The 25,113-nt window shown below is 30.7% G+C and overlaps 3 protein-coding genes across 7 annotated transcripts in view; 1 reads left to right on the plus strand and 2 right to left on the minus strand.

The window, feature by feature from the left end:
* Positions 1-847, minus strand: part of jar (Myosin heavy chain 95F jaguar) — a 67,203-nt gene extending 66,356 nt beyond the window's left edge. The window contains exon 1 of one of the 2 annotated variants that reach the window (XM_074122443.1): positions 586-847. The gene's annotated coding sequence lies outside the window, so the exon portion shown is untranslated. The remainder of the gene's footprint in view (positions 1-585) is intronic. The other variant, XM_074122441.1, reaches the window with a different exon arrangement.
* A 408-nt stretch (positions 848-1,255) lies between these two features.
* On the minus strand, positions 1,256-15,040 carry cn (Kynurenine 3-monooxygenase cn). The gene is made up of 11 exons (XM_074122451.1): positions 14,433-15,040; positions 10,117-10,186; positions 8,681-8,871; positions 8,048-8,096; positions 7,701-7,788; positions 6,639-6,807; positions 5,602-5,847; positions 5,068-5,157; positions 3,510-3,650; positions 2,539-2,700; positions 1,256-1,532 (listed from the first exon to the last, which is right to left on the minus strand). Exons 1-11 carry the CDS (start codon positions 14,472-14,474, stop codon positions 1,413-1,415), a joined length of 1,368 nt encoding a protein of 455 aa, XP_073978552.1. The 5' UTR covers positions 14,475-15,040; the 3' UTR covers positions 1,256-1,412.
* LOC141451229 (2-acylglycerol O-acyltransferase 3-like) lies at positions 5,023-24,691 on the plus strand. 4 transcript variants are annotated; one of them, XM_074122455.1, is made up of 6 exons: positions 5,023-5,150; positions 20,745-20,956; positions 21,047-21,312; positions 22,483-22,654; positions 22,760-22,959; positions 23,893-24,691. In XM_074122455.1, exons 2-6 carry the CDS (start codon positions 20,745-20,747, stop codon positions 24,051-24,053), a joined length of 1,011 nt encoding a protein of 336 aa, XP_073978556.1. In that variant the 5' UTR covers positions 5,023-5,150; the 3' UTR covers positions 24,054-24,691. The 4 variants fall into 4 exon arrangements, with proteins under 4 accessions (XP_073978556.1, XP_073978558.1, XP_073978555.1 ...); XM_074122457.1 differs by having other exon boundaries at positions 20,745-20,949; positions 21,029-21,312; XM_074122454.1 differs by lacking the exon at positions 5,023-5,150 and adding an exon at positions 18,458-18,596.
* Positions 24,692-25,113: the final 422 nt, after the last annotated feature.

A 25,113-nucleotide genomic window follows, 5' to 3' on the forward strand; every position in this document is an offset into this window, starting at 1 on the left:
TTAGTTTTACCTCTTTCACTCAGTAAACCGTGCCATGGAATCAACTGTTACGGATTGGATTATTACCTCATCTAGAATGAAATGAAACTGGTAAAGTACAAATTCAAATTATAAATTGGACAAAATTTTATTTTAAAATTTCATGTTTATAATCTCACGTTTATTGATTTCCCCCCCAAAAAATACGAGATGATTAACGAGATGAAGCATGAATTATATCCATTAATTACAAAAAAAAAAAAAACTATGTTTATTGTATTTATTAATTAAATAAAACTATAAAAATGCATTTATAATTTAAAATTGAATCGAAACTGAAATAAATCAGGACCACTCCCTGTATGCTATCATTCGATTAAACCCCGGCCAAAGCTCAGGTCCTGGCGCGTCTTGTTGTAGAGTTTATAATTTTATTTGACTTCGTGTATTCGCTTTAATTAGGGTTTTAGTATTGATTCCTACACTTCATTCTTATTTAGGCTAAAGTTTAATTTTATTCAGTCTGCTTTTTAATATTTTAAAAAAAGAAAAAAAATTATTGAATGAAACCTGAATTAGATAGTACTATACATGTGGTAAGAATACCTGCATTTTCTTAAAGATTGTTTTCATATAATATTTTCATATAACTCGACTTAAATAAGGAGATCATTAAGGAATTCATTTTAAGTAGGGATAACAGATGGTTGGACACATAACCTTGCACAATTACTGTCATATTGAACTAATAAAATGTAATATTAACTTGTATAAGCTCTCATTATTCAATTAAACGAATGATGTAACTGGACTTGTATGATCAATTCACAAGACACCAAAAAACCGATAAATGGGAGACAAGCATAAAAAATACACTTAGCACACAATAATAATAAAAGGGTTCTGAAACATTAAACAAGTCCAGCGTTTTCCAACAGAGTTCTCTGTTTGTTTTCTGCTACTACTGACCTATTTTCATCCATCCAGGACCAGGAGAACAGGAGTTCGTAACCTTGAACTAAATGATAAACAGTCCAAGCAACACTTTAAGGAGCCCGTACATGTTAAATTGTTAATCATGGCTGTGAGCGGGAATAAAGAATTTTTCTAAATTTAAATTTTTGATGAAAGCTATATTAAATTTGAAAATTGTAAATTGTCTACTGTTATAAGTAAGAGATATTTAGTTGAGACATTCGTAACAATCATTTTCAAAGAGCGATGAAGTGATAAAGATGTTTTCACTTTGTTCAAATTCAGGAGTTATGAATAAATATTATTCCGGTATAAAATTTATTTCACAAAGTACACAAGCTCGAAATAACATAACATTCTAATCACAAAAAGTAATTAATAAAACCTATTTACTTCCATAAAAATGTGCTTTTTCCAATACTCTTTTTTTAAAATAATTTTTAACTAAATTCGTTGGCTTACAGTTCACCATGAAAAGGTGAATCCTTGATAGTTCCACTGAAATATATACTCCTAGTTCCAAGAAAAATAGTGCAAACTACGATGAATAGTAAACAGTAAAATATAAAACGTAGCATCTGTAACAAATTAATTTCAATTATTTTCAGCGAAAAAGTTGACGGTAAATTTACAAAGTATTTTCACATATGAATATATTTTTTTCTTACATTCGTGCAGATAGAAATTTATGTTGAATTTCTTTTCCTATTTTTAAAACCCTAACTAACTTCGCATCCCTAAAGCAATACTTTTATGGAGGGGTTTATCGAGGAAACAAAAAAGGTTCAAAGCCAGTAACGACCAAGGGTAAGCACCATAAGCGAAATCTTCTGTCCCCATTCTGTTAGGTAAACTAAATATAAGGATATTAATTTAAACCTATAACGACAGATTGGTGTTTGTAGACTTCATGTCTTAGCATCCGTGGTCGTGAGCGCTCGGAACTTAATTCATTGCTTAGATGGCCTCCGGACAGTGTTCTCGAAACAGACAACAATGTCCATTTTCGGAAAGTAAGCTGAAAGAAGACTCTTGGGGAAAAAAATGTAAGGACCAGCAACTAGATTCGAACTCAGTAACTTCGCTTGGGAATTCAGCGCGCTAACTACAGATCTAATCCCCTTTACTTTCATTTTCTATTGCTATGGCAGAACTAACAATGCTGTGAAATTATAGAACTAGATATTGCGACCAGATGGTTTTAAAAGTTAATATAGACAGCGATTTGGAATAGTGTGACTTACTGGGCGAGTGACGAATTTTTGTCGTGCTGACTTGCTAATGGAAAAAGGATGCGACGAATTTCAGAAAAACTATGACTAAAAATTACATGTAGGCTTACATTTTAGTAAAGGGTAACTTGGACAATTTGTATTCCAAAAGGAATGAAAATATAAACATTTGCAAACCTTTTATTTGAAGAAGTGGGAAAAATTAGCGATTGGATTGCGCGGCGCGATGTGAGAATTAATCCAACGTGTTGAGTTTCACACACAAGCTAATAACAATCGTGTTCAACTATTTCATCATTATTTCTTTAGCAATTAATTGAGTCATTACCCTTTTAAAAATTAAAATATTTACCGAATCTTGCCATTTTTTGTTGCTAATACATTGCTTGTAATCCATATTAGAAAAAGTTACAGATTGATAAAGTGGTACCCAAAAAGAGGGAACAATTTTATAAAGCAAATTATCCAAATATTTTCTAAATAAAAAAGATGGTCGATTTACCAGATCACGCATCTGAAAATAAATACAAACATTATTATCATTAAATCAATGTACAGATTCCACTGAAAGGGGAAAAAATAAATAGTCTTGTAAAGGAATAATGTATTAAAGGAACTTTAAATGCAAGTACTGACAGCCGTGTTCATTTGTGTCATGAAAAATTATTATTGGATTAATGTTTACAATTAGCTTCTTGTACCAAACTTCGGTGTGACTACAATTATTTTGACTCTGAGTTCATTTCTTTGTTTATGTTTTCTACTCTAAGGGTTCTTTAAGCATAATTGTTTTTAGCTCTGACGTTATGCACTGATTTCATACGTAAAAAACGATAATAGTTGAAGTCAAACATTATTTGTATAAGGCTAATATTATAAATAAGAGTTAGGTTAAGTAGAGGCTGGTAGAAATTACTTGCACTTTCTCAAATCAGGAGAAGGTCCTTGATAAATGATTGCCAACAAAATACAATCCCACCAAACATCACGAATAGTGGCGATTATGCGTTCTGTCAGAGGTCTTGTTAAGCAAAATACCATTTGTTCTATCTAAATAAACAATCTGTGTTGTTTTAACAAAAATTTATTTCTGAAATGAAACCATTTTTTTGCTAAACTGGTAGGTATTCATTTCTGAACATTTTTTATTTTATATTGTAGCTCTGTTAGTTAAGTAGTTTGTTCCAGTTTGAGTAAGGGTTACATAAAATATATTATATAACTATAAATAACTTTAAGCGTGAACGTGAGAAAGACAAAGATGAGTGATGATTTTAGTGTAAATTAAGATAAATAAATAGATGATTCCTTATAATATCTTACCTCTATATAATTATACATAGCCAAATCACAAATAGCTTCTGCGTTCGGATTTCTAGTCATAGAAAATATTCTTAGAGCATCTCCGACGCTATAACCATGGTTGTGCAAAATATCATCGAGTAATCGAACGTCCTCAAACCCCTATGGCAAAAATACAAAACGACGTTTCACATTTTAGTTAATGAAGTAGCCTAAGTAACGAACAAAAATAGAAAAACTATGGAGGAAAATGAATTTTGTAGTTATTGCCCCATTTTAAGGATGATACTGTCAATGTTAAGTTTATGGACAAAATTGATGAATTGAATTAGGTATTCAAGACAATGTTAGCTATTATTTTAACGAATATTTTTAACGCTTTTGAGTTAAATGTTTTTCGTGATGTCAGGGTCAATCCTAAATTTACCTAATCTTTCCATCTAGAAACCATTTTCTCAGAGCACTGTTTTAAATAAAAATGTAATATCTATAAGCGGCTTTCTATGTGTGGCTGAATGAGGCCACTACCTAAGAGTGGGGTTCGGGCTCTGATATGTCCTAATCACAAGAAAGGTAGTAGATTAAAGTGACAACATTATTACGGGACAACCTAGCTTCTAAAGTCCAATTTAGCAGATCAAACACCTTTTTATAATGCATTCAATAGTAGAAACATTTCAGGAAAATGTTTTGGGCTTCCAGCAGTTAAACATTGATTTTTAAAATGGCTTATGTTGGGGTCTTAAGAAATGGATTAATTTATTTTTTCTGATAGAGCTTCAGGTACTAGCAAAACTAATTAGACCGATTACGAGGTTACTGATGATCTTGCTTTCGTTACAGTGCAAGGTCATCTCAATTGAGAGTTCAGTAACCATCGGTTTTAGACAAGGTGATCGGTAATCTCCAGTTCTTTAAAATGTAGTAAAGGAATCAATTATCCGCTGTAAAGCCCTGGGGGTGATATAACATATGACATTGCACTTTGCAGATGATGATACTGTACTAAGTCAGCATCTGCATTGAAAGAATGTTTGTTGAAATTGTGTGGGGAAACTGCTAGATGCTGGTAATAGGTAAATGCGGAAAAAAGTTATGAGCTTACGTCGAAGAGTAGGATACGTTCTTTGGGAGTACTATTTCGAAGCGACAGAAAAATTAAAACGCTTAGGATTGATAATGACAAAGAACAATGATATTCGAAACAGAGTTGCAGCCGGGAATAGGTGTTACTTTTCCTCAAGACCTACTCTAAGAAGTAAGAACATTTGTCAATGTTTATAATACAATTCTCCGATCTGTAATTTCATATCTGGGCTCTGTCTAAATTTTTGGAATTGGTAGATACTGAGAACCATCTTTGTCCCCATAGAAGAAAGTGGATTTTATCTTAAGAGGAGAAACTCCGAGCTAAAGGGGTTCTCTAAAGAGGATGATCTCGTAAAGAGAGCAAAGATTTCTAAATACCGGTAGTTGCTTACAATACTGTCAGTAGCTTTGAGAAAATTTATTTATTTAAACTGTCATTTCAGGGTGCATTACAAATTTGCGAGCGGAAAAGAAATTCTACAAAACTTACAGCGTTCATCCCCTGTCCGAAAAATGGAACCATTGCATGAGCAGCATCGCCAATGATTACTGCTTTGCCATCTACATGATAGGGTGAGCACTGAAATATTAAAATAAAACAAAATTAAATGCTACTGAAGATAGAAATTAGATTATTAAATACATTATTATTATTATTTTAAAATCAAAGTTACTAGATACATTATGTAGAACTTGTGTTTAATACAAATATTATACTAACTAATGTCCTAATACCCTATCTCCTAAGATAATTATTTCGTCAATTTTTGTAAACATTCGTGCTGCGCTCACATTCATTTGCAAGTATAATTGTTTGGTAGTTGATATTAAACGAGTAACTAAAAAGTATAATATGTAAGCATATACATGGTTATACTTCGGTATTCGAAGGAACCAGGTTTCCTTGTAAATCGAGGATGGAGGTAAACAGTTAGCCTGAGTTTATTTTATTAAAAAGCAATTGTGAATAAAATTAGGCGTTTTCTTTAATTTATATTCAATAATGGTTTGAAAGTAGTATTACCTTAACAGTTAGAAGAAATGAGGGTTTATTGCTAAGAAAGGTAGATAAAAGAAAATCTTGCCCGATTATATCAACAGCGTCTGGAAAATAAAATTTAAAAAAATGCAGAACAGCCTTTTCATTATCAAGTCTGGCGAATTCTTGGTGAGGCATAAACAATGTAACCGTCCAACTTTTATCTTGATTTGGTAAAGCAATCATCATAAATCCACCTCTTGGCCAAATATGGAGATGATTTGCAGCCATCTAAATAAGACATTTAAAAAAAAAATACGTTAACATCGTTGAGGTAATTATTTCGGTATTTATTTTATAATATATATAATTAAAATGGAAAATTTTAATGCAATTATTTAGTTCTTGAATGAAATTTTTTCAAACTTTAATCGATTAATAATAGGTCTTCTTTATGTAAAGAGAAGTAAAACAATCTCGAGTAAAAATAATTCTACTTATTTTTCCAACAAAATTTTTAAAATGTCAATGTTATAAGCCCTGTTCTCCTGCTTTTAATGATTTTGCAATAGGCATTGAAAGAATTCATTAAACCTCTTTTTTAGAGTTTGAGAAACAATAAAAATATCTACCGTGCACTTTGAACAAAGCACTTGGTCTTTGAGCAAATTAGGTTCATGGGAATCAGGGTATATAGTACAGGGCTTTCACCCTAAAGTTAAGTATGGTAAGCCTCGAGGTTTTTTTAATTTAAATGTAATGGTTTTGGGATCAAAACTCACAAAGTTGAGGTTCTCTTTTTGGTAGCTTGCAACTTAATAAAGCTTTGGTTGGTGGAAAAGTTAAATTTTCTCATCAAGAGCAATAATCATGATAATTCATGGTTTTCATAATTACATTAATACCCAAGATAAGAGGTGCTTGTGAATCGATTAAAAAGTGTAATAAAATATTCATTGATCAATGAATATCAGGCTTTGATCTCGAGGAAAACCGCGGTAAATCTTAGGATAAAGGTAGGGCATAAATAAATATATTAAAATACTAATGTTTCTTTGAAACTAAATATCATAGAAACCAACCATGTGGTTATTCTCTGGTGGTATACACAATTCCATGTAGCCATGTTTAACATACGTTTGAGTATAGTTCACCATTTCTCTCTTAACCAGTTGACTTCTAACTGCAGAAAATGCTCCATCTGCACCTATTATTAAATCAGCTTCTTTCTCTACTAGTGCACCATTTGATCTAAAAATTTATAAAATGGAATTTTATATACCAGAACTTAGCTGTCATTTTTAAGGTAACTATTTGTTAACAAACAAATGCTATAATGGCAGTATTTCACTTAGTTATTGCTCTTTTTAAGTTTGATAATATTCTGTTTTAAAACGCGAGCAATAAATAAAGCAAAATATAATTAAATTCTATTTTTTTCATCATAAAATGTTTAATTGCTAGTTATAAAATTAAAATAAAATTTGCTAGTAGTTCTTTATAGTGGCGCTAGATAGCATAGACATCCACATTCTTATTTCTCTTAGTCAAGAGGTCGTAATTGGATGGCGATAAATCTTCAATTCAGAATTTTCACTCAAAACTTAAAGTAATTAAAATTGAAAGTCCCACCCACCCGTAATCTGTAAACAAAAATTGAATTAAAAACGATCATTACAATACAATGCCACTCCATAGCTTATTTCATAAGGTCACAGTGCTGATTCGGACCATTACCTATTGAAACACAACTGCAGACTGAGTAGACACATACAAGCACAGATCTGTCCGTGGATTGCTTTTGCAGGTTTGACAGAAAAAAAGTAGGATCAGCACTACCTGTTCTGGTTTTTTTTTTTTTTTTACACAATAAATTTATGGGGCGCGGAGGACACCCACAGAATTTAATTGAACCTAAACTTTCAATCAACTAGAAGATACAAAAAAAAAAAATTATGAAAGCAGAAAACAGATGGAGATATTAAGTTATCTGACCTTGTCCTAAAAACGGTTTAATTCTTCTATAATTTCAAGAAAGGGGGTTTAACTTTAAACCCTTCTGGATGGACCTTCGATTGGTGTATAGTGGAGTATAGTAGATTATTGACAAATAAAAATAAATGAATAAATAATAATAAAAATACCTTCTAAATATCATTTTGCCCTCAGAGAACTTAATATTCATTAATTTGTGTTCAAAGTGAAAATGAACATTGGAATCTTTTTCAGCTTCTGGAATTTAATAAAAAAAATTGTACGCCCTATAGTTATGTGCTAGCAATGTATAGAAAAATCATCGTTAAAGGTTAAATCAGTGAATCCACTGATAAATGTTTGTGGACTTATTTTTATAAAATCGTTATATTCAATGTTTTAACAAAAAACAAAACAAAAAAAAACACAAATCACAATTTATATTAGTAAAAGAATACAAAAAAATAGTTTTTGATTGTATGCAAAGAAATCTATGGATGAAATTACTTTTAATTACCTGTTAATAAAATTTCATTTAGATATTTTCTTCCTACGGAGTATATACACTGAAAAAAAAATTATTTTAATTAAATTTCAGTAGTAATTTAAATTGAGCAATATCACGTAGTGGCTAGGGCTGGTATTGTAGATTTCTAGTAATCGGAAGTTGCTATTCAAGATCTTACCTTATTTTTTAATCCAAAAATAAAATAGAATGTAAATATTTAAAATACTATAAATAATAATATAAGATAATCCAGTGACACTAGCTCGTTACTGGTGTCTCGATTATTAAATTTAAAATCTTGGAGGAGTTTCAGATGCCAGAACAGAGAAAGACCCCGCTTGCAATTGGTCCACCTTTAGTCTGAAGAGCATCAACTCTTCAAAAGCTCTATTTTCTACAAAAATAAATAAATTAAAGAAGCTTTATTTAAAGCTTAACTTATTGGCAGTGGCTTGTTATCAAGAAGCTACAAATTATCATGAAGTTTCATTTCTTAAACATTTTGGAACTGGATCTGAGTTTGGAAATCATCAGCATTGTAGAATTAAGGTGGAAGTCTCTCCACATCTTTTTCCAATATTTGTTAAGAATTGTAAGAAGTCTGCATATATCTATATCGAACGAAAACAATCATATAAGTACCCTGTTAAAAACTGGATCATATGGTATTGAACGTGTTCTGCCGTGTATGTCATGTACCATCCTACCATACATAGGTATTCCATATTCAACCATAGTTTTCTCAAGATTAACTCCTTTGAGTGCTTCTTGTCCTCTTATAGATAATGCCAAGTTAATAGATCTTCCGTGTACCAATTCACATTCTCTTATATCTGTATGAATTAAAAATTAAAACAGTTTTGAGCTATATTAATATTTTTTTTTATAGAAATGTGTACAGAAATATCTACTTATTTAGATTGATCATCAATTTAATGATGTTTATTAGGACTTCTCGATTAATTTTATGAATTAAAACATTTTCATGTTATAATACGAGTATGATTGATAAATTAAATTAAAAAAAAAAGATTAAAAAAATATCTAAAGATTTCATAAATATCCGCTAGATGGTATAGCAAACACTTTTCTCTAAAAATCCAGTCAGATCAAATATTTGAACTAAGATCTAAGCTTCTTTTGAACACTAAAAAAGTGGAAAAAAAAATCTTTTGTACGAATTGTATGTTCCTCAAAATAAAGAAACTTATAAAAGAATAGATCAACTAGATCGAGTTTAGAATATCATATTCTACAATTAAACTTCGAGAATGAATGCATTGCACGTAAAATAACAAATAAATAAAAATTTACTACCCGTACAGTTTCTATTTATGGGACGCTACAATTTACTGCCTGGAGGCATTTAGATGTTGATTAAATTTTTTAAAAAAAGGCATATTTGTTATGCAACTAATGAGTAAATTTAAGATAATTGTCCTTTTTTCCGATTTAGGACAATAACTGCCCTTAAAGCTCACATATGAGGCCCGCTAACTCAATCTTTTAATTTCAATTCTGTGGTTTTGTATATGCAAGGTTGTGTGAGGTCAAAAAATAATAATAAATAAATCCACAGATTTTTCACCCACTTATTGGGCTTCGGGACTAAAAGTTGCCAGGATTTCTTCCAAAGCCTTTTCTTTTGGAGCTTCTTCATTGGCGTAAATAGATTTGTACTAAATAAATCAGTATATCCTAAATTTAGCCCCCCACAAAAAAAAAAAAATAATAAAAATAGTAACTCCATTCTGTAATTTATAATTTACAAAAAATTAATAGTTATTTCCCACCTTCTCTAAAGAAATACATGTATTTAATTTGCCACAAAACTCAAAAATTTGAGCGTCTCATTCGGTAATGACACACATACTCATAATGTAACGTATAAGTGGAAAGGCTTGCAAATCGTAGTGAGACAATAATTTGAAAAGGTGCTAGAGTAATCTCCACTTTTTAGGTGGTAGAGAGGCACTCAATTTTTATGATTACTTTTTTTTTTTAATCATATTCAACCAGAGTTCCATATATGAAATGTCAAATGAAACTAATGGTCTTAAAGATATTCAAAGGCAAACCTTCTCTGTATTCATAAAGATCCACATCATATCCTCGTTTTCCAAAATAGCATGCGCAAAGTGATCCTACCTGTAAAGAAGAAGAAATATATAAGTTCAGATTTAATATAATCTTAAAAAACTGACCGAAGTAAATATATTTATTCGTCGACTTTTAATGGCTTTTAAAGTGATTTCTCTTCTTCTTCTTTTTTATTATCTACAAATACATTTATTTCGACTTTTTGGTAATCGTTTGCCTCACCAGTGAATATCCCGAATGGATTAATAACTCTTTTAAGACACAAATTTTTTTATGGAAGGAAAAGATTGGTTAGAGTCAGGACATGATGGTCAAAGTCAGAATCCATTTGGCAGCTCTTGGAAATTCTCTTCCCTAGAGCCTGTGTTCAAGATGTAGACGAAAGCCGACATTTCTACCCTCCACACAGTTATTACCATACAATCCAGAACCCACATTTGGAGAACAATTACAGCAAGATAGTTCAAATTCATTTCGCTAGATTTGGTGGTAAATCTGGAGCCTTCAATTCTTTGTCTCTTTGTTCAAATAGTTGCTAAAATTAGAGAAAATTTCCGCTATAAGTTATGCAACAAAAAGTATAGTTATCAACCCCCTTCATCAGCAAAATAGAAGGCAGCTTCGGAATTTCCATTCATCCTGGAGACATTGACTTTATCACACCACTGGAGCTACTCTTAATACACTTTTTAATTTAACTCTACTAATGAGGGAACAATTTTCCCTCATTTTTAAAAATCTGGACAAAAAAAAAACAGTCTTAACATTGAACGAATTGAAGATAATAAATTTGAAGGCTATTTAGGTTATCAGTTACCCATTAAACTGATAAGTATATATGAGAGGGCTCCAATTATAAGGAAACTGAGCACAATAGACCCGTTTACAGCCAGGTGGGGGCTTTACTTTTAAATTACATAACAAAAAGTAATGCTATGTAATTAAACATAGCTATTACATATTAACTGTTAATTTAAAAAAATAAAATAAATCAATCAAATAACGTGCTTATTTAAAGCAAACTCCCAAAAAGCTTTCTCTAATCATATGGTTTAAAGAAACTTCATACTTCATTAAGGCATTAACGTCCGCAATATGCAATAACGTATAGTCTCAGTTTCAGATTAAAAAGCAAATACGTTACAGAGTTCGTCAAAATGGAATCTAACATGCCTGTGGCCATTATTAATGTGGTATATCAGAATTTGGATTGATGATAACGAAGTAATTTTCCCGAGAGGTTCAAAGAATTAATTCTCTATTTTGGGAACGAGCAATTGCTTACTACTCACTTTTGACCGTTACATGACAATTTTCAATCTTTTTCTAGGTTATGCACCCTCATTCACATTCACTTGGTTAGTCTTAGAATGGAGTTATTGAATGTCAGTCAGGCAGAAATTCTGAGTTAAATTTTCAAGCACTTTGTTGATTAAATTTCCAGAACAAAAGCAGATTAAAGCAATCCTACAGCCATCTCATGACTGTTGGCAATGGAAGAAAATTTTTCTTTTCAATTACTTTTTTTGACAAATCTAGAACACAAAACTTATTGAACACTATCTGCTTATAGTAATCTCATTTCAATCCTATTGATTTGTTTCAATGATGCAGAAATTCCAAAATTTGCATTTTAAAAAATAGCTGTAGATTCTTTCTTGGCATCAACCAGCTTAACTAATTTATTCCACAGAAATTTCAATAGAATTTAATTAAACAGAAATTAGCCAGTAATTCACAGATGTAAAGTGGTAAATGAATTAGGCTGAAAATGTAAACCCACTGAAAGAATGTAAGCCACTCTGATACCATTACATAAGCCCGAGTTTGCTGCTTGAAGTATCGTTCTGAAATCCAAGGTAGAAGCAATAACTTTTAAGATTCAATCAAACATTATTTCCGTTCTATTCATTTAGTTGGCTCAATCATAAATGGGTGTTCATTTTTTTCCAAACACTCTGTACCAGTTATCAATTTGTATTCCAGTTTCTGTAATATCAATAACTATTGCTAAATAGCCTATATTCTATGAATATAAATCACAAGTCCGGCAGAATTGGGTTTTATATTAACCGAGTGCTGTTGTAAATTTTAAGATTTCAGAATGATCCGACTTATAGCAATAAATTTGGTTTGAAGTTCGCAGAGAACAAAACAAATAATTTTTTTTAGCCATGGTTGATTGTTTGGACAAAGAAGCCTGAAAGAAAGATAAGCATGGTTTAGTTTGAGTTCTTCTAGTTAAAGCAAAATTACTTTTCATTAACAAAGTTGTCTTAATAAATTCTTTTGTTTCTTTCTCACTCTTTACATTCTTAGAAAATTATTTCTTAATGTTACTATTTGTTTCAAGAAAGATTTTGTCAAAAATATTCACTTGGAAGTAGTTTAAAACATCATTAGTTGATCTATTCATATTCTATTTCAGAAAAACTATTAATATTGATGGTACTCTAAGTAAATATTCTAACCACCCATTCTTGCCGAGTTCTATACATTTCGGGTTTTCTTGTTTTGTGTATCCTCGTTCTATTAATAATATATTTATAATGATTTGTTTTGAGAGAATTCTCTTAACTTGAACACTTCAAATGATTTGGCAACAACAAAGGGGCATAGAATGAGGTACACACAGTATTTTGGGAGTGTTCAATGATCTATAAAAATAATAACTGGGCTAGCAAATTGTTTAATCACAACGATATTTTCACAAAAAATAATAATAATAATAAAAACGGCTACACATTATGCAAATGTGGTATTCATTATGATTACAATCTGTAATGACGTGGAATGCCTGATAAATTATTGTGTTCAATGTAAATTCTAAAAAAAAATGCCTAATATAGTCAATAATTTGTAATTTTGTAACTTTGAGTACTAAAAAATACGATTGCCAACTTTTGGTATTAATTTAGTACATACTTTACACTTAGAAATTATCGTATCTAATAATTAAAATATATTTTAATATAGCATATTCAAATGTTAATTTATTATCGTATGAATGCTTAATTGCATTCTACCGTCTGCCCAGTAAATTTGGTGTCTTACAACCTCTTCAGACTACTTATAGGAACCACTCGTCTATTTTGAACACCTCATTCAATAGTTTCTTCACAAAGTCATAACCAGAGCAAATGCAGCTTAACACAAAGTCTCCCAGATACTTTTTTAAGAATTTACTTTGAGTGTATTTTGTGCCATTTTGTAGTTGTTGCTTCAGTTCTAGTCGTTGCCTGAGATACTCAGGAGACCTTTCGAGCATATTCACAGCTAACTGGAGCGATATGGCATTATCACCAAAGGCAGTTGCTCACCCCAATAATCTTGGCGCCCATTCTCAAAATGACTCAGCATGTTGTACAATGTTCTGTTGAACCAATCGATCAGGCCATCCGAAATGTAGGTTGTAAGAAGTCATCTTTGTTTTTACCATTCCCAGACGATGATATGACAACATCTGGTGAAAAAGTTTTTGTTTCTGTTCGAAACATTGCGAGAAGTAAGAGAAAATAAAAATCAATTATTAAGGGTATGGCTAACTTAATTGAAGATTTTCTAAAACCATTTATACATAAATCTAGACTTTCAATTTTATTTGTTTTGTTTTTTCAGTTGGGTTTTACATTCTCCAAATTAGGTGTCGCGGACGAAGGCGACTAGTAAACCTACTTTACTAGAAATTTCTTAATGTAAACATTAATAAAATCTAAAGCATAGACCGGTAATAGAACCCAGTACCATCATACAACAATAGTTGAATTCCCTAAATAATTTTTGCAGTCTCATCATTAAGATCAGATTTATTGCTTAATGTGCAAAATGTAACATTCTTAGTTGCCTAAATTTCGGTGTTATTTTTGTGTAATTATTCTTTAGTATTCACTGAATTAATATATTTTGTTTGTAAGGTATACTATTTTTCAATTTATAGTTTGGCCTCAAGCACAGTGACTGTAAAGCAATAAAAAAGTGTTCTTTTATTTAATGATTTTTTCAGAAACATTTGTTTTAAAGGCTTTTGAAGAGCTGAGTAGAAAATGCTAATTAAACAGAATCGACCAGCCATGGTGGAGATATCAAGGGAAATATTTTGAAATGTCGACAATAAAAAAAAAGAAAAGAATTTGAGAAGCTTTAGTATTATAGCTCTTTCTTTTCTTTTCTAACATCGCCAGTCAAGTACTTCATTAAATATACTAGTAGTTTAATACTGATAATGGCTGATAATTTATTGCTTAGAATTCTAAATTTAATAAAGTAATTTAAAATAAAACATAAATATATTTACCAGACCGCCTCCAACTATAGCAATTTTAGAATAGCCTTCCATAATTATAAAACTGAAGTTTGCTAACACACTGTTATTTAATAAAAGATATAAAGAAATGTTTACTTTTCACGAACACAATATCTATCTGTTATAATGGCTCCGGCACTATTGCAATGAACGGCGGTGAAAAAAAAAAAAAGAAAAAAAGATGCCTCTATTCCCACCGGTCAATGTTATATAACAGTTTTACTTATTCTTTGCTGTAATGTTATACCAATGAACCCACTCAAATGATAACAGGTTTAAACAAAATAAAAAATAAAGTAAAGTTAATATTACATTACTTAACTGAAGGGACTGTTTATATTTAATGCTTTAAACTATATATTTTAATAAAGGAAATCATATATCAATCTACTTATCGTTGATTTTTTGAAAAATTTATACCACTGATAGATAAGATACAAAAACTTTATGGTGAAAATGAGAGGATCGAAAGATAACGCATTGGTATAGATTGCATTTTATCATAGATTGCATTGACAATGCATTTCTAAATAATTAAGGAAATAATTAAATAAAAAATTTACTACACTTTACAGTTCTAAATTGAACTCACTAAAACAATGACATCAAACTATTTAGTTAGATATGTAAGATAAATAAACATAATAGAAATGGTGCATTGCGAATTTTGATAATTCACAATCTTGAAAAGAATGGAAAATTCCAGTTATCTTTTCTGCGGGAATTAAACAAAAAAATGTTGGTGATAGATTTATTATATATTTTTATACAAATATTATTAGCAATTTAATAACAAACAGTATGAAAAATAATATTAGTGCTGCTGAATTATCCGTATTGAAGGTTGTTTGATAATAAAGAAATTTATTTTATTTAAAAAAAATACCAGAACCAGTCCAAAGTTTGCAAGCTACATTATTTTTTAAGGCTTGTCAACCTTTTTAGGAGTCTTTTTTTTAAATGCACAGCCAGTGTACGAATAGTGTCCTATAAACACTGCTCGTCAGTCCAATTACAATAAGATAATAAAGGCTACAAGAGCCACCCATGAAGAGAAAATCTTAGGGCACTCAATTTCCTGTATCTTCGGCTGGAGCTCTTTCTTTCTTTAGTTACTTTTATTATCAGTGGTAATATGGTATACAGAGAAGCAATAAATATTATTTAATAATTATTTTTATGATCCTTAAGACGTGAGTATGGAATAAAAAGGTCGTTGTTTAAAATGTAAACCAACTATCTGACCAGTTTACATTGTTTTTACATTATAAACTTAATTGTGACAATTATAATAACAATTCAGTTCCTTTATTACACTATTTTCTTGTTACTTGTTCTAGAAGTTGTCTAGCTTATCAAAGATGTTTATTTCACAATGGTAACCTTAAAACTATCATTATTTTGTCATTGTTTACCATGATAATTAATATAATCATTTCATTGTATAATTTAATTATTTTATGTACATACATATATATTTTTTTTCTGCCCAGTTGGTTATTCATTAAGTTTTATTGAATGGCAGGGATTCATTTTACACCGAACAACGATCTCAGAGTGAGATATCATGAACTATATTTAAACGATTGCCAATGTTTCTACAAAAAAAAATTGGGCAAACTTACAAAAGTTGTGAGTAAAAGATGCGCACTCATTCCTTAAAAATCGTGGAGTTAACATCGTAATTTCAGATTAAAACAATAATAAAATAAATTAATTAAAAAAGTAATAAATAAAAATTAAATAATTTGTTAAAAAAAAAAGAATCAAATATGTTCATTACAAAAATAGTTTCTGTGCGTTTTTTTTTTTTCGTTGTCAGTCAATTAGACACTAATATTTCAAACAATTATAAAATAAATACAATGTTTAAACATTTTATGAGAAGTCAGACTTTGTAAACATTTTACCAAAATGCACTCTTCCTTCATATTTTTACTTTTTGTTGCAGTTGCTAAGAGTTTGTCAGATTTCAATAAAAAAAACTTTTCATCGGTAGTGCAATTTCAAAAGTTTCCTCATTACATTGTTATTTTTGATTTTTAACCTATGCCGTGCTATTTCCTTGTGTTACCATTTCAAAACAAAACGAAACAAATCATTTGTTAAAATGTAGTTCACAGGGAATTTTAATCAGTTTTGACTGTAAGAATTGACTAATGAACTCGCAGTTTTTTTTTACTATTCTTGAGATTTTCTGTAATGCTTCATTTTTTCTTAGCACATTCTGAAGTCATAGTTTAAAACCTAGGATATTATTGTGCTTGAATTTGATATTGCCAATTGGAGATCAACAGTTCGAGACACAACACTACTAAGTATATTTATTTGTGAGAAAGAACTTAACAGTATGTGCTTCCACCTTCATATGCTACATTCAATTTTTTCGACAATTATTCAAACCGTTTGGAAAGAAATTATATTTTTTAAAGTTAAGAACATGCTTTTTTGTAATAATTTACAAGTATACATCTGTTACAGGTGAATTTTTAAAAAACCGGTAGATACATAAAACATACAATTTACGGAATACCTCGTTCCCAAGCGCTGCGAATGACATCCATATTTCTTGAAGAGGCAGTTAGTGAAAGTATAATAAGAACTCAGGTTTCCCTAGAAAGGGGAAGGTATTTTTTGATATTGGTCTGCATGTAACTACGAAAAATGCAAAATTGTTGGTAAATAAATTTACCTACAAACAAGCGCCTACTTTTCTTTAATTTTTTTTGAATACCAATCTCTTAATTTGATAAGTAAATCTTCTTGGTAGCTTTCTAAGACTAATGCTTATTAATATTCAATACATACTGCAGATCCAGAATCAGTCCTCATCGATAAAGTAAAATGGTTCAATGTGCCGACGTTCTGCTCATTTACACATCAATGGATTACTAAAAGGAATGTAAATGGGCGCTTGAAGCTACACGACTATAGTTTGAGTAGCCTATTATTAACGGAATCGAAATCAGCTTTCTGTACATTTGCCAAAAATAGAAGATAAATGAAAATTCCTTACAAAATGTCCGTCACTTTGGACAGAATACTCAGTTGGAAAGACAATATAAAAAAAGTGGAATTGAAAGTAGAAAAATACCTGGAGAACTTTATGATCCAGGAAGTAGGTTGCCCCAAATTAATGTTTTACAGAGCCACAATACGGGGTAGTTGACTTCGTAAGCCTATTCTTTAAACAGGCTAGAAATTTACCGCTCTGCATTCTCTGTGAGTTACACAAAACAATTGTGCCAGCGTACGTCCACTATTTTCAGATGTTTAAAGCGAACGGCTCAGCTCAAGCTGTCCCGCACGTAACTGGATGCAGAATTGCATATGATGACTAGATCTTGCCTGATATCCTCTTGTAAAACATGTGGGTGAATTTAGTTCCTGTGGAGACTAAGCCAAGAAGTAGGAAACATATCTTTACACCCATTTGCACTGCAATCGCTAATTTGCTTTGTTAGGCCAACAATACTTTAAATACTAGAGAAGGCAATACGAAAAGCGGCAAAGGAGAAACCCTGGACAAAGTGTAAAAGGTAGAGATTTATCCTAGTAGAACGAAAAAGGGTCATATCAATATGTCTCTTCTCTTCTGAGGGTAAGGTGATTCACCTTAAACCTTTGTGCAAACACTGTCAGAAGGAGAAAGTGGTAGTGACATCTCTGTTTGCAATCGCTAGTTTGTGGCATCAAATCTCGCAGTTGTCTGAAGACCAAAGATATTGTTATTTGTAACGAATGGCTAAATATATATTCAGGAAATATTTCGTACATGACTACTTCATGCAAAACGGAAGTAGCAAGTAATTAAAGTAAATAAAATGTATTGACTTCGGTTGTTCCAAGGATCTAATTATTGCCATTGCGATAAAGGCAACATTATTTGGAATTAATTTAGAATTTAGAAATTTAAATAAGTAATTTCAATTATTGAAATATTTGAATGCCTTTTTCATTTTAAAACAAAGTCATCTATCCATTTAGTAAGTAAAATAAGTTGGCACCGTCCGAACTATCTTTCATGACAAGGGTGGGGATCTCTAAGTAAAGGAGTAGGGTTTGGAATACTAGGAATAAACATTGGCCAATTGGGCTCCGAGTGGACGAGTCAAACTAATGGTGTTTCAGTGGTGCACGTGATCTATTTCAAAGGTAAGATGTTATAAAAATCTTTGTAACAATTCTAAAATAATGTTATCTAGAGATTTATTAATAGCATTACACGCTAGCCGTCACGTGATTGTATTTTCTCTTGTAAAGTTCTGTACTTTTGTTTACAAAGTGGTTAAAAAATTGTCAATGCATGTACCATATACAATATTTTTTTAATCTGAATTTTGAGGAGTGTGATTCCATCATTTTACATTGATATCCAGTGTACATATCCAAACAGAATATTTTATAAGTTCAGTGAAAAATTTAAAACACCTATTGCGCAAATAACATCAAAATACAACTAGAGTAAAAGAGATTCCACACTACAGTAAACTGACACCTAGTGATTTAACTGTTTTTAAATTTAGATCCATTCTAAGAACGTTTACCTCGCTGAATCTTTTAATCAACAAGCGCTGCATTTTATGTTATTTATTTTTTACTTTTCCAAAATATTAATCAAATTATCGTAACTGTTTAAACCCTCATACGACTATCATGACTTCATCATCAATTCCAGTCTTCTCTACTTCGCCAAAAAACAGTCCTTCTTCTCTTGAAATATTTCTTTATGCTGTTCTTCGCACAACGACTTTCGGTCTTTATGGAAACTCTTAGAATGAGAGTCCCATCTTAAAAGTACATCCGCAGACGGAATGGACCAGCGAAATCTTTAGGATTCTTGGTTGTCCCTGCATTTTACCAGCCCAGCAACACTTTAGCATTAATTCTGGCGTTCATACGTTTCTGTCACAGCTTGCAGAGGTGTAATTTGTACTACAACTTGGGTTTGCAATCAAGCAAACCATGCCTTTATGTTACACTCACGCAGACTTTACTAATGAACTCACTCGAATTCTGTTTTTTAAAAAAACCAATCACCTGGGACCATTAAGAAACCGATTTTTTGATCTTAAATAATCTTAAAAAAAGAATTTTAAACATATTTAATCTAGAACAACTTTAACACCCTACACATTATTCGTAGTTTTTAAAGGACATGGAACCTATAAGAAGTATCTCCTCAGGTTTCATTCTGTCCTTACAGGCACCTCACTCTCCTCGTTGACCCTACCATCAGAATATGCATTCATATCTCATTTGACTTCCATGTGCATCGAAATTTATGGTTCGCAAGTCGCATTCACATTTTGAGATTAGTTCTGTTCTATTAAAACTGTCCGGTAGGACAGTTGTATAAGGGTTGACCATCAAAAACTGCACGAAAAAGCGTAACGTTGAAAAACACCCAACTTTGACAATTTTTTTCTATTTTTCTATAAAACATAAAATTCCCAAATTTTCTTTAAATCTTACTCCAAACCCTCCTTTATAACTGTAATTTTTTTGCAACCACCCAGATCTAATAGTTTTTTATCATCTTGATTTGCAAGATTTAGTTATTTATCGCTGATTAATTCCTACAATTCGTTAATATGCTTACTTTATTGTCAGTCAGCTTACAGATGCTCAACAATTGTTTTTTCATCCTCAACATTCTCCCGGTGATGGTGCAGTTGTCATTCTAATATCGAGGAATTTAAATTTCTCTGACAAAAAGTTTAATAAAGATATCTGTCGGTAATTTTTGAGTTGATAAATAACTCAAAGATAATATTTTTCTACGCAAAAGCATTTTTTTTTTAAATGATTCCTTACAGCAATAAGTTTCGACCTAGCGTTGAAAACATCACTCAGAGTTGACTTTAGAGAGTTCAGAATTAATTAATTAAGCATAAGCTGTGACTTATAGTTTATCCGGTCAATTTTGAGTTTTGAATCCTACAAAACAAATTTCTACATTGGACGTATGGATTTCTTCCGATGTTTATTTAAATTCCAAGCTAATATTGTTGTAAATATCTACTAACTCTAGAACAAAACAAGTCATTGATTTAACCCACAGATATATAATTTTATTTTCCTAGTTAGATATTCCAGCCATAGTAACGGATTCTCCTTCAGTATAGTTTTTTCCCACTGCTTTTGCTGTTACTTCATTGCAAATCCTCTTTAAAAAAAACTGGCCTTCATCAAAAAAGGGGTTGAAATGACTTCTTAGATAAATCTAAAATCAAGTCTGTAGTTGACTATACTGCAGTTGTCTGAGTTCATTTTACTAATACAAATCTTTTTTTTTATTAGATGGGTTCGCTGAAGTATGAACTATGCGAAGCCAGAGAGACAATGCTAACCACATTGAGTGCTGCTGCAGTATTGTCAATGTTTTATTTTGGACCGTTATTCGGAGTACTGATCTCCATCTATCTATTATTTACACCATTATTCCCTCTACTTCTACTCTACTTTCTGTGGATTTATCTGGATGGAAATACTGCACATCGAGATGGTAGAAGGTTTTTATGATTTAACTGTTTTAATATTAAATAAATATAATTTCTCAATTTTAAAAATTAAAGTAATAATAGTACTGTTTTAAATTACAGATCAGAATGGTTAAGATCGCTTCCAATCTATCAGCGATTCAGAAATTATTTTCCATCAAGGTTAATTAAAACGGCTGACTTGCCATCTTCAAAAAACTATATAATATGCGCATTTCCTCATGGCATATTATGTACCAGTGTTTTTTCACAATTTCTATCTGAGAATAAAGAATTTCAAAAATTATTTCCAGGGATAGAAGTCTCCTGTCACACGCTAAATCCGAACTTCTATTTTCCATTTTCTAGAGAGTACGTTCTTTCAATAGGTTAGATATTAATTTCTAGAATAATTTAATAATAAAAGATAAGTATTTTTCTCTATATCATGTAATTTAACGATGGACGTGATGTCTAAGAGAAGATTTCAGGGGCTCTGTAACATGGAATGAAATCCACTCACTTAATGATTTCGGCTTTTCTCTTCAAGAAATCGTTCTGAAATCAGTTGCTCCTTCCATAAATTCCTGTTACTCCTGGACTGCACCCCTTTACTTCTTCCGATCAGCGCTCTTAACCCTCAGACGCTCTGGTTTCTTTTCTGGACTTTTTCCAAATTAATTAATCAACAGACATCTATTACCATAGCACATTTTTTTTTTCTCAGTTTTCTAATTAAAGTTTTACTGTTTCTATTTCTTTTAGAATATCTTCATTTTTCTATTTGATCGTTACTTGTTTTCCTTTAACTTGTCCCCCAACATACTACTACTTCTTACAGAAACAAGTCCAGCTTCTTGAATGCACCAATTGTTTAATTTCATTTTTTCATCTTGTATTTTAAATTCGCATTTTCAATCTTACAAAAAAAAAAGAAATTAAAACGTAAATCCGGACTTCAAAAAAACAATGTCAAGGAGGTTCAATTCAAGACAAGCAAGTCAAATGCCAATGCAGGTCAGGGTTGAGATAAATAAAATTATTTTATAAGATTTTTGTTTAATTAGCAAGATCAAATGACTAATGTAATTTAATTTCTATAGAAAAAACGTAAATAACAAAATTTCAAACCATACTAGCCGAGGGTTAAGAGGCGAGGACCGCAAAGTTATTTCCTCTGACCTAAAAGTTAGCATTTAATTTGTCAACAAATTAAGATCATCTATAGTTTTAAAGAATAGAATGTTTGACCAATAATTATTGGATACTTATCATAAATCATTAATTAAAATTATGGAATGTATTATTATTAGATAACCTTTAAACTTCTCGTCTATCTTTTATTTTAAGTAATAAGTTGTTAAAGTGGACTATCTTTCATTGAATCGTTAAAAATTATTTAAATATTTGGGAAATGCTCGTTGAGCGATCAGCAGGGCACTAAGTTAGTGCCCGGCGCTAATGATATTAGACCATGATGTTGGCCAGTCTTAATTATCAATGTATACAACATTTAAAATGATTTGGTAAATAAATAATTATGCCAGCACTGTTTTTAGGTTTTTGTTCCGTGTCTAAAGAGGCGTTAGTTCATCAGCTATCTAAACCAGGTGGAAGAGCAGTATGTTTAGTGGTCGGTGGTTCAGCAGAAGCGATGATCAGTTACCCTGGTACTCACAGAATCATCGCTAAAAATAGAAAAGGTTTCATTAAACTTGCACTCACTACTGGGTAAAAATTTTGTGTAGTTTTTTATTTCTAATGATTTAGCATTTGCCATTGTACCATAATATTACAAATTTGATCTTTATATTGTTTTTTTGCTTGTAAATTCAGATCTGATTTAGTGCCAGTATATTCATTTGGAGAGACTGATCTATATAATCAGTGGATATTTCCTGAGAATTCATTATTATATAAAATTCAGCAAGCTGTTAGAAAATTTACAGGAATTGCTCCTGTTTTATTTTTGGGTAGAGGGATCTTTCAAAACCATTTCGGGCTGTTACCATATCAAAAACCAATTAACATGGTTGGTAAGTATAAGTTTTATTTTTTTTAAAGATATTCGTTTATAATCCATCTTAACCTTTAAACATTTCATCTACAATGACTAAGAAAAGTTGTTATTTTTTAAAGATTTACTTTATTACTTTATTAACCCTTTGAGGAATGCAAATCATTTAATCGAATGCACTACCACCTACCGGTAAACCATTTTAGTCTCTTCTAAAGATCCCTACTCCTGATCTTCACCTAACCTGAAGAATATTTGCCTAACTAATTGAATTATTGAATTTTTCCTCTTATTTCTCTTAAGTTTATAAAAAATAAATCGTAAAATATTCTGTAAGAATGGTATGCCTCCTCAAAACACCATGTGAAAGATATTAAAATAAAATTTTAACATTTTAATAGCAGGGGCCTCCTAATCAGTGTTTTGGCCATCTATCTTTAAAAAAAAAATCTGGGAACATTTAAAGTAATACCCAATATTGTAACCGTTGAACCTTTTTTTCAACAAGAGTCCTAATTTTTGTAAGACTGATTATGTCTTATTTGATAAGACTTTTTAAAAACATAAATTGCTAACACTCTTTATTAGTACTTGGGATTTTTATTTTCATATCTTCCTCAACAAAAATTCTCTTTAAAGTTATATCAACGAGCACTTTTTTTTTGTACTTCAATCTGTCTCACGTATTACAAATCTAGTTCCTATTTTATTTTTAAAGCAAATTTCCATTCCAATGATATCTCTAATTCGAAATGTATGTGGAAATTTAACATCTTTATGCTTAACCTCTTTAGCCAGTAACAGAAGTTTGGTTAGTTTTAGAACAAGATTGCCATTTAGATTTAATGGATAAATACTGATGCGATACTAAATCTTCTTTTTTTCATGCCATAGTGAATGATTTAAAAAACATTTAAATACATTTTTTTATTTTGATTTAATATTATTTCAGTTGGAAAGCCAATAGTTGTTGAAAAAGTTATAAATCCCACCAAGAATGAGATAAATGATCTTCACGAACGGTTCATCCAAGAACTTATAGCTTTATTTGAAGAGCATAAGCATAAATATGTTCCTAATCCGGAAAAATCTCATTTGAGTATAGAAGATTGAATTCAGTATTTAAATTTTTAATTTTCTCACTCCTTACTTTAGAGTTTCTAAAGAGACCTCAAAAATAGATTCTATTTTAAAGTGACTTTCGAAGAAAATTTATCTACTTTGGTTCAGTTGTCACTCCTTTGTTATAAAAGGTATTAATAATATTTTAATTGCATTTCATTTAAATTGTCTTTAAATCTTTCCTCGCTTAGTTCCTTCGGTCTTGTAGCTAATTTAGTTTTTAAATTATAAGCAACACTTGTATTCAATCTTTTTACCTGATAATAATTTAGTCCCGCAAACATTGTAAATATGTTCATAAATATGTGCATTTTTGTAGCTAAGGATTGTTGTAACAAATACTGTATATGTCTGTTAATTTTATTGTTGTACTTTTTGCAAAATGTAGTTATGTGCTAGTCTTTGTTCAACTCCTTGTTCAATGTGTAATTTTTTCATTGTGAGATATTTATTATTTTCCATTGTTCCTGATCGAGTCAATGAATTTTTGAATTAATACTAATTCATAAGTATTTTAAGAGATATGTGTTAGGTTGGGAGACAGTGCTACCTCGAATTCGAAGAGGGCTACTGAGGCAAACTTCAATCAAAAATGTATATAAAAAAAATAAAATAAAAATTAAATTAAATATTTTGTGAACTACTTTATAATAATACTTTATTAAGATCAGCTTTCCCACGGAATTTTTTTTCGTTTATTTGTTTTTCTGTGGATTTCTGCACTTCGACGAACTTCTTATTTGAACCACAATAGTGCTTTTTGATTGATATCAAATTGCAATATGTACAACTATAAGCTTAAGAAAAAAATCATCTAGATTAAAAAAAAAGCTTTGTAACGCAGATAATAAATATTTAAGAAAACTAAATTTTTGGAAGCTAGCGTCTCCCCTTACAAGAAGCTTCCTTAAATAGATTTTTTTGGCGAAACTATTCAAAAATATACGTTACAGACCTACTCGTATTTGGTTTGTGTAGTGAAATAACTGTTGATGGTTCGAGTAAACCAACATCTAAAAAATAATTTTTTTTTTTTTTAATTGCTGTCATG

This window comes from Rhodnius prolixus, unplaced genomic scaffold (genome assembly GCF_049639745.1).
Source record: "Rhodnius prolixus isolate KJV_2025 unplaced genomic scaffold, Rpr scaffold_8, whole genome shotgun sequence".
Lineage (NCBI taxonomy): Eukaryota > Metazoa > Arthropoda > Insecta > Hemiptera > Reduviidae > Rhodnius > Rhodnius prolixus.

Excerpts from the sequence above, each read along its gene's own strand:
- LOC141451229 (XM_074122455.1), top strand. The coding sequence starts at position 20,745 with ATGGGTTCGCTGAAGTATGAACTATGCGAAGCCAGAGAGACAATGCTA. Across the intron at positions 20,957-21,046 it reads GCACATCGAGATGGTAGAAG|ATCAGAATGGTTAAGATCGC; the intron begins GTTTTTATGATT and ends TTTAAATTACAG. Across the intron at positions 22,655-22,759 it reads AAACTTGCACTCACTACTGG|ATCTGATTTAGTGCCAGTAT; the intron begins GTAAAAATTTTG and ends TTGTAAATTCAG.
- cn (XM_074122451.1), bottom strand. The coding sequence starts at position 14,474 with ATGGAAGGCTATTCTAAAATTGCTATAGTTGGAGGCGGTCTG. Across the intron at positions 10,187-14,432 it reads CTATAGTTGGAGGCGGTCTG|GTAGGATCACTTTGCGCATG; the intron begins GTAAATATATTT and ends TCTTCTTTACAG. Across the intron at positions 7,789-8,047 it reads AAATGAAATTTTATTAACAG|AAGCTGAAAAAGATTCCAAT; the intron begins GTAATTAAAAGT and ends ATTAAATTCCAG.